General features: G+C 36.7%; 1 protein-coding gene across 3 annotated transcripts in view; it reads right to left on the reverse strand.

The window, feature by feature from the left end:
* Window positions 1–9,720: 9,720 nt before the first annotated feature.
* Window positions 9,721–20,024, reverse strand: part of SUGT1 (SGT1 assembly cochaperone of MIS12 kinetochore complex) — a 43,414-nt gene continuing 33,110 nt past the window's right edge. For 2 of the 3 annotated variants that reach the window (XM_007468599.1, XM_007468601.1), the window contains exons 12-13: window positions 19,261–19,442; window positions 10,185–10,286 (exon numbers count right to left, since the gene is read on the reverse strand). In XM_007468599.1, coding sequence (XP_007468661.1) covers window positions 10,185–10,286; window positions 19,261–19,442 — 284 coding nt within the window. Of the gene's footprint in view, window positions 10,287–19,260; window positions 19,443–20,024 lie in introns of all 3 variants that reach the window. The other variant, XM_007468600.1, reaches the window with a different exon arrangement.

The raw sequence follows: 20,024 nt of genomic DNA on the forward strand, positions 1-20,024 counted from the left end.
TAAAATTTTTCAGAAATAAGACACCAGAGATGATTAGTGCTAATAACCTCACTTTTTCTCTCACCTTTACTCTGCGAAATCATTTTTTTAAGGGCAAGGTCCTAGGTCACATACTTCAAAGTCACCACGTCATGATAAACACAGATTTACTGGGCCCTATCACAAACCTACTGATTTAAAATCTCAGGAAGGAAACAGAGGAAGCCTACATTTTAAAAAAACAAGCTTCCCAGGTGAGGGTCACTCACCCTCAAGGTTGAGAACCACTATCTTATACAGAATATCTTCCCAATGCTGGAATTTTTAGTTGCCTGATATTTGGGACAACTGTCAGAAGATCAGTACAAGACTGAGGTAAATAAGTTTTATCCAAGTTAAATTCTATCACCCACTAACTATCTGTGTGAGTTAAAGAACTCTTATGAAGAAAAAAGTGTATGAGGGTGCTCTGGAAAAAAATGCATTTGTAAAACCAGACAGTACTTAAGATTCATTCCAGCTCTAAAATTCTGATTTTATTTTTCCTTGTTTTGTCTCATGTTGACAAGGAATGGAATGCAAATACATGTTTAAGGGAGTACAGGCACCAAAGCGACTTCTAGTCTTGGCAGACGGCCCATAAAAACAGGCCTGCGGATCTGATTTTGACAATTCTATTAAACATAAAATCCTATGCCACACTCATTAAGTCCCTGTCCACAACCAATCATTCTAATTAATCCAATTTTGTCTCAGCATCTAGTACGCTATAACCATACTTATATTCCAGAACAGGAAACAGCTTTGCTAAACACAGGTTACACTAAAATGTGACATTATCTGTAATTTAATGTGTTAAAAGAACAGAAGTAAATATTTCCATGAAGTACTGAACCTGAGGCCTTCGCATATACCCACTAAGTCATATACCACGACTCAAATTCATTCTCGTCAATACCATCAGGTGTTCAGAGCAAACCTCCATTGCAATCCCTACTAGATCAAGTAAATTTGATTCGACTGTAATATACACTTGATAAAAATCAGAACATTTTTAAAAAGGACGATAACCAGTAAAATTTTGACAGCACTGAGGACAACAGGATTCCACATTAAGCTGGGGCGAGCCCTGGCACTGGCTACCACCACGTCACCTCTACCACCTGCAAGGCCCCACGTGACTGAGGCCCCCACTGCCTCCACTCACTCAATCCCGACCCTCACCAACTCAGCCCCAGCCCCACGGCCTCCCTAGCGCCCGCGCACACCGAGGCCTGCACGTCTGCTGCTCCTCCTGCCGGCGGTGCTCTGTCTCAGGAATCTCCACCGCTCCCTCTACTTCCTTCGTGTCTGTACTGAGTTCAAGTCGGCTCCCTGAGCTCTCAATCGGTCTCCTATCTCAAATTTCAACCACCTAAGGGCCTCTTCGCACGTGCAGTTTCCTCCCTTAGCACTTAACATCATTTAACATACATTCTGCTCATCTCCCCCGGAAGTTAGGCTTCATAAACGCAGGGCATCTGTTCACCAGTGTATCCCTAGGGTCCAGAACAGTGTCTGGCACATACTTGCACTCAACGTTGATGAATGAATGAATGGGTATGATACCATGAACATGTATTCGTAACGTATCTATACTATTCTATATATTATTCTATTACCAATATTAAAGTGAAAACCCAATCCAAGAAAAAAAGTATATGGCTTTTGAAAGACGGCAAAGGTATTAATATTGTTAAAAAAATAAAGGACATAACCCTCACCGAAGAGGTTCATGTAGTATTCAGTAGCTCGAAATCTCTTTGGGGGTTTTCCAGAAAAAAAAATGTACTAGTAAGCAGTCCAAATTTTTGCCTCCAGAAGTTGGTATGCTTATAAATGAAACTGCTCGACTCACTCTTAGTTTCCAGAACTGTGCATATGCCCAAACCAATTCCGCGGTTTGTAAAACTCTGGCCTCCTTTACCCAAGTTCCTTGGGCTCAAAATTTCTTCTCAAAGGATGACTAACCTAATTAGAAAGTAAATTTCAGTCCTTTCTTTAATGAAACACATATGTTTTGGTTTTAAAACAATCAGGGGGGGATAAAAGGAATCTGAAAATTAAATGGCAACACAAAAAAAATATGTTTTACATGGCTTTTGATTGGTTATATAATTGCTATTCCCTCTAGTGATGTAGATAACTGAATAACAAATTAGATTTAGCTCTCATGACCAGGGGTTAAATATCTATTTTAAAATTACTATTCTATCTATATTGATGAATAAATAATTTCAAGGGCACATATTATAAACAAAGTACAGTTTTTAAAACTAATTCCTTAGTGTGCAACAAGAGTGTCAATACTTGAATATCTACTACGTGAAAGGCACTGTGCTTGGCATCAAAGATCCAAAAATAAGTAAATAACAACGTAATGAAGTAGGACACACAGGTAAAACAGACACCATGCAACTAACCCTAAAATTCGTGAAACTCTGGGCGGTGCCTTAACAGATGCATCAACAAGGCACCTCCACCACAACACAGCTGGAGTGGCAGTGAATTCCTGTGGAGGGGATGGAAGGGGGGATTTAACAAGAGTATTCTAACTGAGGACACTTAAAAGAATGAAGAGAAGAAAATAAGGGCATTCCTCTGTGCAGCGTTAAGACCATCTACCAAATTCTGAAAGCTTCTCTATGCACCAGGTACTGCAGGTACAAAGTTCAAAGCCAGCCCCTCGACCCTCCCCCAAAGCAGCTCAGTCATGAGGGAAGAAATGAGTCAACTGTAGTGACTTGATAATGAACAGATCAAACTCTCAAACACGCTCACAGGACACTGTGGTTTTGGTTTGATTCTATCAAAGGATCTAATGGGTGCCTCAACCATAAGCAAATAACCCAATCCAACTGCTACAAAGCCAGTCATTGACAGAGTAGCACAAGATTAAACAGCTTTCCTGGAGGTGGCATATGAACTTAGTTTTGACACATCAATAGGAAATTGAAGCTTTCCAGGTCGGATGGAAGAAGGAATAAAAATACATGGGATGTTCAGACAGAGCAGAGGTCTGCAAACTAAAAAGAAGAACATGCAATAGAGTCTTTATGTGCCACACAAAGCCTAAAATATTCACTATATGGCCCTTTACATAAAAAGTATGCAAACCGCTAAACACACTATTCCTGTGTGCCTGGAGCTTAGGTACACAGTGAAACAGTGACAGACACAGCTAAAAACACGGCTGAGGCTGCCCTTGAATAGCAGCTAAGTCAGATTTGTTACCTTCCTTTTAGGAATTCTACTACTCAACAGCACTGAGAAAAAAAATCAAGGACTTTATACTTAAGTGACAATTATTGGTCACATACTTTTGAGTCAGGACTTAGTTAAGTCCTCACAGTCCTGACAGGTAATTATCATCTAGTGTTAGAGATGAGAAAAATAGTTCAGAAGGGTTGTCACTTGTCCTCAAAACACACCATTAACGTATCAAAACTGGGATTTTAAGATTCCAAATTCACGTGTTAGTGTCCTTTTTGCTATGAGACCATTACCTCTGTGGTAGTCGAAATAAATTCATCATTTTGCAACTAATCAATAGCAAAATAGTAAGTAGTAATTCCAAGGAAATACATTCAATTTCTTAGCATATTTCACAGACACTAAGTTAAGCTAGCTAACTTAGGAAAGTGTTCATTTGTAGTCAATTAGGTCACAGCAAAGGTCAATGTTAGAGTACAAATGAGTGACAAAAAGTGGTAGTTGGGAGAGAAGACCCCCAAACTTGAATCTATAGTATTGGTGTCTATATACAAAGGACTGCACATATTTTTTGCTCTCCACTGATTGTTTGAGGGGCAGGGAGCAGGGTAGAGAGGGAATAGACTGATGAACTAACTCTTGTAAAAAAACAACTATCAGTTTCTCTACACTGATGGAAATAACAGGACAGAATCTGTGGTTTACAAGTAACATGATTTTGCCACTTGTTTTTATAAGCCCTAATAGTTTTACTGTCTTGAATTTAAATTAAAATGGAATTAAAATCAAAGAACTTCTGAAAGGAAGTCCCTTAACATTCTACATATAGTTTGTGTGTTCTGGCACCACTATACTTTATATGATTCCTTTATTTTAAAATTAATTAACTTACTTTATGCATGCGTTAGGCCTTTGTTGCTGCTCGCGGGCTTTCGCTAGCTGCAGCGAGTGGGGGCTACTCTTCGTTGCTGTGCACGGGCTTCAGTAGTTGTGGCACACAGGCTCTAGAGCACAGGCTCGGTAGTTGTGGCGCACGGGCTTAGTTGCTCTGTGGCATGTGGGATCTTCCCGGACCAGGGCTCGAACCCGTGTCCCCTGCACTGGCAGGTGGATTCTTAACCACTGTGCCACCAGGGAAGTTCCTACTTTATGATACTTTTTAAAGTACTGCTGACAATACTTGCATATTTAAGCTGTGCCTAGGTAAATTAAAATTACTCATTCAAAAAAAAAAAGCTTTTCTGCGAACGTTTATGCTCTCACTATAATTTTTTTTAAATTATACTAATGATTTTAAAGCAGCTGATATACTTTCCTCAGACAGAATCCTGAATCTTGAAGGACTGAACTTAGAACAAAAAGGCTTACTACAGTATTTAAAACTCGCAGCCTAAATGCATATACATTAAGCACTGCTCTCTGCACTTTACATATACAGGTACATGTAACTCTATTCAAAAACTTTGGAGCCAGATGTGTTTCTGAATTCAGGATTTTGAATTTTAGAATCCAGTACAGATATATTGATTTTTTAATAACCTCAGCAGGATCTGTGGTAGCACTGTTATTAAACAAATTAATACTTCCGCAGGAAAATATATGACTATTCAAACTGCAAGTTTAGGACAGGTTTTTGTTTTTTTTAACCACTGAGTCACAGACACACGCACAAATCTAGTTTTTAGAGCCCTCTGGATTAGGATAAATAATTGTAGAACTGTATTAACACACTCAACTCATATACGTCCATGAGGTGGGTATATTAGCCCAATTTAGATAGGAAAACTGAGGCACAGAGACATTAACTACCTGCCCTCTGTCACACAGCTAGTAAGCGGTGTAGCCAGGATTGATCTCAAGCAGGCTGTCTTCAGAGTCCAGCATTTAACTACTATGCAATATTGCCTTTTAATGCACTTAACAGAGCATCAAGCACACAGTATGTGTAACAGTTTACTATTATTTAGAGCTTTTGTAGTTGCACTGTAGAGCATGGTTTTTAAAAGCCCATATACAAGCATTGAAGATTATCTTCCTTACTCCTTTTTGATAAGTAAAAATTGCTTTTGGGCCAACAGTACTGTTTTTGAAACATCTTTTGTATAACTGAATCCTATAAGAGAAAATAAAGTCAACGAGCTATGTATGAGAAGTCTCAATGCAAAAATAAGAATTAAAAAATCAAATTTGAAGGCACAGCAAAGGTAACATTTAGAAGACTCCAGACAAGGCAAAATTCAGAATATATATAAAATGTTAACCTGATTGGAACAAAGGGACTAAACCTGAATCACTGCAATTTTATTGACAAAATCAGTGATACACTGATCCTAATACACATATCTAGATAGGAAAAAAAAACCTTGAAACTATTTTAGTATTTGAACAAGGAAAACTAGTGTGAGAGCTCCCAAGTTTAAAGAACAAGAATTTGATCAGGATGATGTGCCAGTCTTCTTTCACCTGTAACAGTTCTAAGCATATCTTGTTTCTCTGTAATCATTTGCATTTGAGAAAAACAAAACCTTCAACACAAGTCAAGACTACTTGCTTGTATTACCTTTACAAGAGGCAAGAGATTTGGACTCCTAATAAGCTTTCCTACTTATGAAACTGATGATAACATTCTGATCTTTAAGAAATGTACTTCCCAGCTCATGTACAAGAATTAAAAAATTCAACTTGCACATCCTCTGCTTCATTGTGAGACAGCTGATTAATTAATAAAAATCACTCATCCACCCAATTCATTCAGTTGTTAAAAGCATAGGAACTGAATCCTGACAGGCCTCGGTTCAAATCCCAGGTCCATCACTTATCAGTGGACTGAACTAGGCAAAGAACTTAACTTGGGCCTCATTTTTCTATCTGAAATGACAGGATGCTATCATTACCTCACAAGGGTGTTATAAACGAGGTAGTACATATAAAGCACACCTGGCCCATAAAAAGCACTAGTATAGAATAGCTATCACTGTTATTGCCTGCATGGGCTAGCAATGTGTATGATTTTAGCTGATTTGGGGGATAAGTTTACTGAGGTAGGAAGAAAGGCTAAGAGTTAAGTTAATTTCAGAAGCAAATCACAAGTGTGGCACCAAATAGTAACACTTTTGAGTAAAGCAGTATCTCCAACTTACCCACAAGTACCCAGTGTTTCCAAAATAAAATCTCTTGATACATGTAAAATGGTTTTACAATAGAATATGCATAGTTGGAGACAAAATAAACCAGATCAATGTTGACGATCCCCCTTATTTAAAACTACACATGACTCTTCCTGGCACAGAAACCATTATTTTGTCCTTTTAGCTTTTATTATTTCCTCTCCTTGGTTCCTCCAAGGCAGAGATAACAGATATCCATATTCTGTTATGGATGCTAAAATATGGGGCTAAAATAGCAGGTAAGAGCGTAAAGGTAAACTTCTTTACAGCTAGCTGGTTAAAAAAAAAAAAAGTGGCTCTAGTAACAAACACCACGTTAACACCCAGAAAAGTTCTACCTATTTTTGGAAATATCAGTAATAGCTACAAGTCAGAGACATGCACACTAACTTGGACAAGGGAGATCCCAATAAAATTAAAGTGCACTAAGCAGATCAGATGGTCAATTAATAGGCAATACTGCTCTGGGTCAGTGATGTATTTCTCAGATCAGCAACCTAATCTGATATGTAGATAACTGGGGAAGGAGAAAAGGTAAAATGGGAAAGGATAGCCAAAACACATTTCAGTAATGAACTAAATTGTCTATCTAAACTATTCATAATAGCATAGTGATATAGCTTCATTTTATTTATTTATTTATTTATTTATGGCTGTGCTGGGTCTTTGTTGCTGCGTGCAGGCTTTCTCTATTTGTGGTGAACAGGGGCTACTCTTCATTGGAGTGCGCAGGCTTCTCATCGTGGTGGCTTCTCTTGTTGCAGAGCATGGGCTCTAGGTGTGCGCGCCTCAGCAGTTGTGGCTCGCAGGCTCTAGAGCACAGGCTCAGTAGTTGTGGTGCAAGGGCTTAGCTGCTCTGCGGCATGTGGGATCTTCCCGGACCAGGGCTCGAACCAGTGTCCCCTGCATTGGCAGGCGGATTCTTAACCACTGTGCCACGAGGGAAGCCCATAGCTTCATTTTAAATGTTTATTTGAAATTTATCTAAAAAATTTATCTAGGACAGGTCAATTATTTTCTCCCTGTCCTATATAGTTAGCCTGCTAAGAAAATAAAAGTTTTTCCAGACTCAAGGAGACAATAACAATTCAATGTTCTGCAGTTAGTGAATATCTCAAATCAAAGGAATGGAAATGCTGGGTGTGGGGATGGGGTGCGGGAGAACTGTAGTTATTAGTGCAAACCATCCTTTTCTTCCATTCCATATAAAGATGGAAAAAAATGTATTCCAAGACTGAACCTCAAAAAGGAAAATAAATACTAAGAGAAAAATGTACATTCTAAAGAAACAAAAGGGTAACTAGAGCACAAAGAGAACCAAGATTTGAGAACTGAAAATGGGAGTCTAGGGAGTTCCCTGGTAGCCTAGTGGTTAGGATTCTGGGCTTTCACTGCCATGACCCAGGTTCAATCCCTGGTGGGGGAACTGAGATCCTGAAAGCCATGTGGGAGAAGGGGGGAAGGGAGGAAGGGGGGAAGGGGGGAAGAGGGGAAGGAGGGAGGGAAGGAGGGAAGGAGGGAGGGAAGGAGGGAGGAAGGAAATGGGAGTCTAGAAAGAAAGTGGGACCAATTAATAGCCAAGCTGAGAGAGCAGAGAATAAAGATAAAGGCTCAAAATGAAGTTTTTTAACTTTCTGGACTCTTACAATTTTTCATTGCCTAGAATGGTGAAAGAGAAGCAGTACTTTAGAGTGGTCCTTTAGGGCAAGCAGTCTAACCTACTTCTCAAAATTCCCTTCTTTACCCATAAACCTATTGTATTTAGACAAGGTAACATTGTAATATAACATAGTCATGTATATTAGGAACTCCATTTGGCTCAGCAAAATCCTGAATCAGACATCCTTAAGCAAATCTAGCCAACAGATAAACACACTTTAGACAGTGTATCCTTTAAAATAAAAGCAAAACTAGTACTAGAACCTTTTAAAAAAACCTAACTTCTATTATAATAGTGTCATTCCTAAGAAAGAAAAAAGTTGCTTTTAAGAGGCAAAAAATGCTTCCTTATTTAGAATCATGGACTTTTAATTAAACTTTAAGACCCTACGGATTTGCAGATAAAGGAACTAATAAAACATAGGAAGGCTGTAAACCTGTTAAAGATTTTAAAGCTAGTGGGTGGCAGAGACTTGCTAGAGCCAGGAGTCTCATCTCTGGTGTATGCCCCTGACTTACCATCTCTGTAGAAGAGCCTCCCTACCCCTGGGGACTAATGGTACTGAGAAAACTTAACATAATCACTATCTTGTTTCCTAAGGAGAAAATTTTAGAAATTCATACATGCAAGAACTTAATTTTGCCTTTTCCTTCAGTGTTCAAGATCAAAAAAAGTAGCCTGTAACTCTAAGTGGGCAGAAGGACAAGTGAAAACCCCTATATGCATAAACAAGCAGCAACAGCAAGTCTGGGCATGGTCTGGTATCACCCCACCACTTTTTCCTTATGGACTCCCCTACACATGTCAAATGACTAGGAGGAAGAGGCTGAATTCCCACTCTTTTTGGCGATGGCGGCTAATTTGCCCCCCATTTACCCTATCCTCAGCTATGAGGGTATAGAGTACTTCCTTGCCACAAAATGTTACTGAGACCTAACAGACACCACCCTCTATGGTTCCGAAATTACAGTAAGAAAAGGAATCACACCTACAGGTCATCCATGGCCTTTGCTTTATAACAGCTTAGACTGCCAATAGTTTTAATCACAGAACATTTAATCACAGATAGAAATTTTTTCTGTCTCAAAACTGTATTTGTAATAAGTTCACCATTCAACCATTCATAATTCCTTCCTGAATGTTAATTTTCTCTCTGCTAGATTATAAAGACTTTGAAGCCAACGATCATGTCTTTTAGTTTTTGTATTCCCATGGTATCTATTTATTCTATAAACAGAATACATACTAAATGTATACATATTACTCTCTCAGTAGCTGCCCTAAACCACCAAAAGTGTAGTAATCATGGGGATATAAGAAGAGAGATTTTCTAATAAAGAAAAAAAGAAGAAAAAAAACCAAACCAAACCACCAGTCTTGTAATTTCAGGAATCCTGCTGTGGCAAAAGCAGCAAGAAGTGGAGTTGGGCTCTCCTAAATTACTGTTTGACCCCGCTTCACAGATTAGCCTTCAGTACAGTTAAATTTGCAGCATGATAAACTCAGGTGTCAATGTTTTATACAGGAATTTGAAGGGTAAGGACCAAAATTCTCAGTGCAATTACAAATACTTCCCATAAAAATAATCAAATGGGAATCCCCTGTGATAAATAATTTCTCAAAGTTTTCATTAAAAACTTAAGAAAAAGGTAAATAAACCAAACTTCTTCATAGAAAAATTGTATTTACAACTCCATTCAAAAGCAGTTTTTAAAAGCAAACAATTTAACATTGAAATTGAGAAATCTATGCTCACCCAAAGTTGCCACGTCTAATAAATTATTAACAGAATACTGCATCAAAAATAAGGCAATAACCCAAGATATCCCAGTAACAGTATCTCCACTCCCACAACTCGGAAGAATTAATCTGTCTAGTAGCAAATGATACTTCATTCCGTTTCAGCATATTTGAAGTCCTTAAGGACAAAAGTGATAAAACATGATCTTCGTTCTTCATTAGACTCTTAGAATACTTGAAGGAAAATAATTTCTAAAGCACAAAGAGGTAAAGAGGTATAATTCTTTAAAAAGATGTACTCAGTGTTCAAAATTCAAGAATGCAGTATTAATACACAATGGGCATTAGCTGAATATATGCAATACAGTGATAGCAAATTAATTTATTTAGTACTTTTTCCATTCCATATCATCAGGAGGATTGATTTCAACTTTCCTTTTACCTACATCAGACCAGTTGGTACTCAAAACTGTACCACCAGACTCCATCTGCAATAAAAAATAAAAATAGATTAATTATTGGCCCATATAATCAAAACAGAATATTTTTCTAAAAACATTTCAAGCACAGAGTCCCAAATGTAAGCTATGTTTGGCTCAATATACACAAGACAATATTCTGGTTTAACCTTAGGCTTTCCAGATAAGTTACCATATCGTGTAAAAATCTGAAAAGGAAACTCTAGTTAGGTAGGAGGACCATGTCCACACACACTGCCATATAAAGCACATGTCTCCCTGCTAATCAGCATAGAGGTATATGTGGAAAAACTACCTTCAGATGAAAATACTGGGTTGGCCAAAAAGTTCCTTCAGTTTTAAAGTAAAAATAAAAGACACATTTTTCATTTTCACCAAGAACTTTATTGAACAATGTATTCACCATTTTGTTCCCCTACCTTCTGCCATTTTTCAGGCAACCTCATAATTCCATCTTCCCAAAACTTATCTTTTTGAGCAAAGAACTGTTCCAGGTGCCTTTTGCAGTCTTCCAGGGAACTGAAATTTTTCCATTAAGAGAATTTTGCAAAGACCGAAATACATGGAAATCCAAAGGTACAATAATCTGGTGAATACAGTGGATGAATGAGAACTTCTCAGCCAAGTTGTAACAGTTTTTGCCTGGTCATCAAAGAAACATGTGGTCTCGTGTTACCCTGATGGAAGATTATGCATTTTCTGTTGACTAATTCTGAACGCTTTTCAGTAAGTGCTGCTTTCAGTTCGTCTAACTGGGAGCAGTACTTGTTGCAATTAATTGTTTGCTTTTCCAAAAGTAGCTCATAATAGAGGACTCCCTTCCAATCTCACCATATACACAACATCACCTTCTCTGGATGAAGACTGGCCTTTGGTGTGGTTGGTGGTGGTTCATTTCCCTTGCCCCACAAGCGAAATATTGTTCCACAATATTGTACAGCATCCACTTTTCATTGCCCATCACAATTTGTTTTAAAAACGGAACGTTTTCATTACGTTTAAGTAGAGAATCACATGCGCAAATACAGTCAAGAAGGTTTTTTTCTCTTAACTTATGTGGAACCCAAACATCAAAGCGATTAACATAACCAAGCTGGTGCAAATGATTTTCAACGCTTGATTTAGATATTTTGGGTATGTCAGCTATCTCCCGCATGGTATAACATTGATTGTTCTCAATTAATGTCTCGATTTGACCGCTATCAACTTCAGCTGGTCTACCCAACCATGGAGCATCGTCCAGTGAGAAATCTCCAGTACGAAACTTCACAAACCACTTTTGATCAGTCACAGCACCTTCTCCATACACTGCACAAATCTGTTTTTGCGTTTCGGTTGCGTTTTTACCTTTCTTGAAATAATAAAGCATAATATGCAGAAAATGTTGCTTTTTTCCTTCCATCTTCAATATTAAAATGGCTACACAAAAATTCACTAATTTTGATAAGTTTTTAAAAAATGCACCCTGATATGACAGCTGTCACAATACGATCTAACAAAATTGTTTCAAATGAAGCTAAAGACAACTAAGCACTACTAGAGCCATCTTACTGGGGAAACCGAAGGAACTTTTTGGCCAACCCAATGAAACTGGCTCCCAAAGAAAACGATAATGTAATCTCTTTTGCTGAGCACAGTAAAGACTTTGCAAAGTAAACTCTTTCTAGTTGGAGAGAACTTTAAGAGCCCCTTCTTAATGTTCTCTCTATGTCAAATATACACAAGTGTATGCTGGAATTATTTTTAAATCAAGGTACATACACACACAGACACATAAAGTTAGTGTCTCAGTAAAGCACTGGTCATCTATTTACTACCCACTGAATATAACACCTACCAACAACCCTAATAAATACATTTAAAAAATAAAGCTGTAACTGTTAATGCAATAAAAATTCATTGATTTGGATCACAGCAAAGAACAGAAAATTGTTAAAATCTAAACATTTGAAAATAATCAGCTATGTTACTGGTGAATGTATAAAGTTACATATGCTACCATTACACTGGAGCCTCAAAATAATCCCAATGCCCCACACTCTCTACCAAGCTCCTTTCCATGGGTTCCTTTGCACGGGATGCTCTCCTCTGTCCTGGTTCTTTTTATGTCTTTAGTTATCCTCCAAACATGACATGTCACCACCTCTCTGTGGCCTTCTTTGACCCTAGTCAGGACTCTAGCTACTCTTGTAGGACTTGTCTATGACACTGCACTGATAAAATTTTATGAATCTGCCTTCTCATACCTGCTTCCCACCCGTGGCTCCAAACTGAAGCTGAGAGTTTCTAAAAGGAAAGAAACGTATTTTACCAATACTTATATCCTAGATCTAAGTGCAGTAGCCTGGCACACAGTAGGCTGCAAATAAAATACTGAATAAAATGGGACAAGTTTATATAATAACTACTCCTAAGAGAACTAAAGGAAGCAAATTTAATTTATAATCTGATCATATTTGCTGATGACATCTATTTTCCCCTTTCTTCTTATGGACTGCAGTGCAACTGAGCACTTCCCTGATTATTCTGTATATGTTGATCTTTTTGCCCAATTAGACAGAGATCAGAGATAAGACAGTCTGTTTCTTTGTACAGGCAGACCTCATTTTATTGTGCTTCACTTTGCTGCACTTTGCAGATACTGCATTTTTTACAAACTGAAGATTTGTGGCAACCCTGCATAAAGTGAATCTATTGACGTCATTCTTCCAACAGCATGTGCTCACTTCATGTCTGTCACATTTTGATAACTCTCTTATATTTCAAACTTTTTCACTGTTATTATCTTTGTTATGGGGATGTGTGATCAGTGATCTTTGATGTTACTACTGCAAAAAACTATGACTTGCTGAAGACTGAGATGATAAAGTTAGCATATTTTAGCAATAAAGAATTTCTAAATTAAGGTACATGCATTATTTTTTAGACATAATGTTATTACACACTCAGTAGACTACAGCATAGTGTAAACATAACTTTCATATGTACTGAGAAACCAAAAAAGTGTGACTCACTTTATTGCAAAATTTGCTTTATGATGGTGGTCTAGAACTGAACCCACAGTTCTCCAAGGTATGCCTGTATTCCCCCACAAAGACAGAAGCAAGCCCTTGGTATGTTCCAGGTCAATGCTGCCAAACAGATGGCTTATTTTATGCATACGTATGGTTCAGTTACACTTAGCAAAGTTTCTGTTATGAAAATGGACACAGATTCTATAATATAACTTTGAAATCTCACACACTATTTTGTCCAGTAAGTTCTTAAAAGTCAACACTGAAACTGATTTCAGGGAATTCCCTGGCGGTCCAGTGGTTAGGACTCCACGTATCCACTGCAGGGGGCACACATTCAATCCCTGGTGGCGGAACTAAGAGCCTGCAAGCTGCACAGCATGGCAAAACAAACTAACAAAACCCTGATTTCTCCTTTTGGAGGCATTAAGTGAGTGTACTCTTTCCTAGTCTTCCCACTAAGTACAACTAAAAACCTTGTATGTTATATAAATAACAAATGTAAGACAACTCTAAAAGGTGAAAAGAAGACAAATCAGCTAGGGACCTTGGGACCCAAGGAACAACACGGTGGTGAGTTCTTTGGGTTTTCTTTTTGCCTTATGTTTTCCAAGAGCTGGAACTGAAGAGGCTGGAAATGCCAAAGGGTGCAAACAAAAAAAGCCCCAACAAAAGCCATATTTCTCTAGCCAATGGACAAACAGAAAGAGAGAAAACTTTTAGATAATAATCACTCTAGCTAAACACCACAGTAAAAAACTGTGGTCCCATCCCCACCCAGGCCAGTGAAGGCTGAATGAAGAACCTAAACTTCCACCCATGCTATGCTATCACAAACCGGCCTCCTCTGTTGCCTATGATGTCAGTGGAAACCACATGGGGAGCTAGAACTCCTACCTATTCCCAGCAGTAACAAGGAGATGCCCTGGGGTGTCAACAGAGGTAGAGTGGGGTACCTGGATTTCTACTTCCACCTGGCAATAGTGAGGTAGTGACTTCCCTTCCTTTGCCAGAGTGGTTGTCAGAGAAAGCCATCTAAGACAGAAGGTTTAAATAAGATCCAGAGTCTTGTAACATGAAAATGTCCAGATTTCAACTGAATATCACTTGGCACTGGTGAAAAACACCAAGAACCAGGAAGATTTCAGATTATATGTTTAAAAAGAGAAGACAATCAACAGATGCTAACACAGAGATGAAAGAGATGTTAAAATTATCTGACACATTTTTAAAGCAGTCAGGGTAAAAATGCTTCAACAAGAATTATGAACTAGCTTGAAACAAATGAAAAAAATAGAAAACCTCAGTAAAGAAACAGAAGACATAAAGAAGAACCAAATGAAAGTTTTATAATTGAAAAATACACTTGAAATAAAAACATCAGTGAACGGGCTCAAGAGCAGAATAGAGAGAACAGAGCAAAGAATCAGTGAACTGGAAAACAGAACAATATAAATCACCCAATCTGAATGACAGAGACAAAAAGAGATAAAATGAACAGTTCTCAGGAATGTATAGTACCCTAACAAAATATCCAATACCTGTGTCATTGGGTTCCAGGAAGAAGAAAACAAAGAAGGAAGGTCTGAAAAAGTACTCAATGATATAATGAATGAAAAGATCCCAAATTTGGCAAAAGACATAAACCTACAGATACAAGAAACTGAGCAAATCCCAACCAGTATAAACCCAAAGAAATCCTTGTCAATAGAAAGAATCTGTTATGGACAGATCTACTCTGAAAGAATGCCCAAAGGAAGTTCTCCAAACAGAAGGAGGGACTTCCCTGGTGGTCCAGTGGTTAAGAATCCGCCTTCCAGTGCAGGGAACACGGGTTCAATCCCTGGTCAGGGAACTAAGCCTGTGTGCCGCAACTACTGAGCATGTGGGGCACAACTAGAGAACCAGCGTGCCTCAACTACAGAGCCCATGCACCACAACTACTGAGCCTGAGCACCACAACTAGAGAGAAGCCCACAATGAGAAAGTGCCGCAATGAGGAGCTCAAAAGCCACAGCGGAGGATCCCACATGCTGCAACTAAGACCTGATGCAGCCAAAAATAAAATGAATAAATAAATATTTTTTTAAAAAATGAGAGGAGACAATGTGTTGAGGAGTTTAAAAAGAAAAAAAAAAAGTAACAAAAAATGGAAACCTGAAAGTCAGAAAGGAAGAAAGAAAAAGGTCACAATATAGATAAATGCAACAGAGTTTGCTTTTCCTCTACGTTTTCTAAATTATTACACTGTATGATGTGGTTTCTAAACATATACAGAAGAAATATTTAAGAAAATTATAAATGAGAAAAAGTAAAAGGACATTAAGGGAGGTAAGGTTTCTATACGTCATTCAGTGTCAAAAAAAATAACACCAGTAGACTATGATAAACTAAGTATAATATAGCTAATATAAAATCTAGAGCAACCAAAGATACGCTACAAAACACTATAGATAAATCAAGATGAAATTCTAAAAACTGTTCAAGTACCCATAGGAAGGCAGGAAAAACAAATACAGAACAAACAGAAAACTTACATGGTAGACATAAGTAAGTCCTAATGTACCAATAATTACATTAAAAGTTAAATGGTCCAAATGCATCAATTAAAAGAGATTGGCAGAATAAATTAAAAAAAACATGACCCAACATGCTGTCTAAAAGAAATTCACTTTAAATATGACTTAGAAATCTGAAAAAGAATGAATATATATGTGAATCACTTTGCTGTACACCTGAAACTAACACAACACTGTAAATCAACTATACTCCAATAAAATTTTTAAAATAAAATTAAAATTTTTTTAAAAAATGACTTAGGCAGGTTGAAAGCAAAAGGATGGAACAAGATATATCATGCAAAAATTAACCAAAGGACATAAGAATCAGCTATATTAACATCAAAGCAAAGAAAATTACCAGAGCTAGAGAATGACATTATATAATGATAAAAAGGTCAATCCACCATGAAAATATAGCAATCCTAAATGCATATGAACCAAACAACAGAGCTGCAAAATATGTGAAGCAAAAATTGACAGAACTTAAAGGTGAAATCAATAAATCCACAATTATAGCTGAAGACCCTCTCTCAATCAGTAGAACAGTAAGACAGAAAATCAACAAGAGTATCAATCAACAGGATCTAAGTGACGTTTATAGAACACTCCATTCAACAAGAGCAGAATATACATGCTTTTCAAGTGGAATATATACTTAGGATAAGAAGTCTCAAGTGAAATCAAAATATATACTGAACTGAATAAAAATGAAAAAGTAACATCAAAATTTGTGGGAGACAGCTAAATTCTTCTGAGAGGGAAATTTATAGCATAAACACATATAACAGAAAAAAGAAAAAGGGTCAAATCAATAATCTAAGCTCATATCCACAGGACCTATTAAAAAAAGAATAACAAAACAAACCCAAAGCAAGCATAAGGAAGAAAATAATTAAAAGCAGAAATAAATGAAATTTAGAACAAAAAAAAATAGGAGGAAAAATTTAAGATCAACAAAAAGCTGATTCTTTCGGGGGAAAAAAGTCAATAAAATTGACAAACCCTAGCAAGACAAAGGAAAAAAAAAAAGACACAAATTACCATTATAGGAATGAAATGGGTTATCACTACAGGTCCTGCAGTCATCAAAAGACCCTGCAGTTCCAAGTCCCTCAATATGAAACAGACAACCTGAAGAGTCCTATAAGCTATTAGGATAACGAAATTCATAATTTAAAATCTCCCAAAAAAAGAAGTATCAAGGCCTAGATGGCTTCATTGGTTTAAATAATCTTTAAAGACAACACTAATTCTACAAATACCCTCCCCGCAAAAAAGAAGAGGATGGAGCACTTCCCAATCCATTCTAGGACGTATTACCCTGATACCAAAACCAGGAAAAGCACCAAAAAAGAATACTGTAGACCAACATGCCTCATAAATATAGACACAAAAATGCTTAAAGTATTTAAAAACAGAATTGAGTAACATATAAAAAGAATTATACACTATGACCAACTGGGGTTTATCCCAGGGATGCAAAGCTGGTTCAACAGTACAACAGCAGAAATCAATCATATTAATCATATAAAATCACCACTTTGACAAATTAAAGAAAAAAATCACCAAATCATACTGATCACATGCAGAAATATTGCAGAAAAAGTATTTGACAAGTCAACAGCCATTCATGATAAAAATCTCAGAAAAAAAGAAATAGAGCAAAACTTTCTTAACTTGATAAGCATCTACAAAAACCTACAGCTAACATTATACTTAATGGTGAAAGACTGAATGGTTTTTCTCTTAAGATGGAGAACAAGGCATCAGTGTCTACTCTCACCAATCTTATTCAACATAGTGCTGGAAGTTCTAGCCAATAAAAGGAAATAAAGGGTACACATATTGGAAAGGAAGAAATTAAACTGTCCCTATTTGAAATACCTCCTTAGGTAGGTTTATTCCTAGGTATTTTATTCTTTTTGTTGCAATGGTAAATGGAATTGTTTCTGTAATTTCTCTTTCTGATCTTTTGTTGTTAGTGTATAGGAATTGCAAGAGATTAAATTGTCCCTATTTGAAGATACGATTGTCTACATAGAAAATCACAAGGAATTATAAGGAATCTACCAAAAAAAATCTCCTAGAACCAGTAAGCAAGTTCAACAAGGTAAATACAAGTTAAATACAAGATAAACATTAAAAACAAAACAAAAAAACCCCTGTATTTCTAGATACTAACAACAAACACATGGATGCCAAAATTAAACATATAATACCATTTATAATCACTCAAAAAAAAGAACCAAATACTTAGGTATAACTAGTAAAACACACAACTACTGAAGCCCACGCACCTAGCGCCCATGCTCCACAACAAGAGAAGCCACTGCAATGAGAAGCCTGTGCACCTCAACGACGAGTAGCCCCCGCTAGCCGCAACTAGAGAAAACCCACGCACAGCAACGAAGACCCAATGCAGCCAAAATAAATAAATAAACAAATAAATAAAAAAGAAATGTTCTCTATCTTAACTGTCAGTATCATGGTTGTAATATTATAATTCTGCAAGACGCTTCTACTGGGGAAAACTGTAAAGGATATAAGGGATCTCTTCCTTCTTCCAACTGCATGTGAGTCTACAATTATCTCAAAATAAAAAGTTTAATTAAAAACAATTTTTTTAAGGCAATAGTGAAAAGCATAATCATGATCAGTTACCACTTGGTAACTTACATGGAATATCTGAGCCACAAACACACTTATTACCTATATATTAATTTTAATTATTAAATATTAACTTTAACTTTCTATTGTAAATATCAACACCTTTAAAGAAGACAGTGACATTTCCAGAGCTACGGGTAAAAGTCAAATGATTACAGCTTCAAGCAAAATCTACATGGTTCTACAGTGATGACTAGTCATTAAAATCTCAGAACTTGAGGCCTAATTCAGGTGGCATTCATGCCCTGGCAAAAAGCCTGAATTTTCTTAATCAATACAGAAATTACTAACAAACCAAAGAATAATTAATGTGCACCTTCTACTTGGCAAACACTGTTCTGGAAGTTTCCCTTCTATATTTTTCATCTGACACTGAGATTATACATGATAACAGAAGGTAAACACCAGAAGCTCACTCAGCTATTGTGATAAATCCAACTGGAATAACTCTGTATCATCCACTAACTATAATCTTGGTATTTCTTAAGACTTCCAAGTTCTAACTCCCTGATGAAAAAATTTATTTGGAATATACCATTTGTTTCTCACCTCCTCCACAAGTTCCCAACTTCCTCAATAATTACTCTAAGTTTAGAGCAAGAACAAATGTTCAGACAAAGTCCATTCAAAATGGTCTCCCAACTACAGTACATGCAATCTGATCTCAAATTACATACTTATTTTTTTTTAATTTGTGAAATTTACTACTACAATAGATTTTCTTAAAGTTTATGTTCTTACAAATGATTTGTTCATGGCACGTTTCACTTCATCAGAACCATCTGAATAGATCTGCTGAAATAATTTGTTTAAAGCTGCATCTCCCTCCAACTTCTCATTCTTTTCTTCTTCTTTGATCTCACCAACTAATTTATCCCAATTTCTTGTATAATGAGATGATGATGGATACAGGTTCTTTACATCTATGGAGTAAAAAAAGACAAAAGTGATTAATCAACATGCGATTATGTCAAGCATATGTAACTTTCTGACCATGATGTATACAACATCTTAGCAAATAGTTTTAAGTCACTGAATTTCATGTTTCTAATAAATGTCTTTCTGATATATAAATCAATAATTAACATTTACACTTCTAAAACCTGAATCAGTTAGCATAATGTAAAATCTGGGAATTTCTTTCGAGCAAAATAACTCAAAGTGTAAACTTTTGGTACATTATGCAAAATTAGATTAAAAAACAGATCCTTTGTGTTAATAATAGGAGAAACTGGGTGAGAAGCATACAGGAACTTTTATGTTTACAAAAAAGGTGCAAAGATAGTACAAACAATTCTAAAAATAGTAATTTTTTTAAAAGATGCTTCATTAACAAATTTCTCTAAACAGTTTTAATAAATGTTAAAAATGTGGCTTTTCCTGAGGTACTTATATCTTTCAGAGTAGAAATAAGCTGAAAGTAATGAACTGCCAGGCCATCTGCCAGTGAGTTAATAAGACTCGACCCTCTCCCCACATTAAAAATATTAGATTACTTCAGCAGG

Source organism: Lipotes vexillifer, unplaced genomic scaffold, assembly GCF_000442215.2.
Source record: "Lipotes vexillifer unplaced genomic scaffold, Lipotes_vexillifer_v1.1 scaffold479, whole genome shotgun sequence".
NCBI classification, from domain to species: Eukaryota; Metazoa; Chordata; class Mammalia; order Artiodactyla; family Lipotidae; genus Lipotes; species Lipotes vexillifer.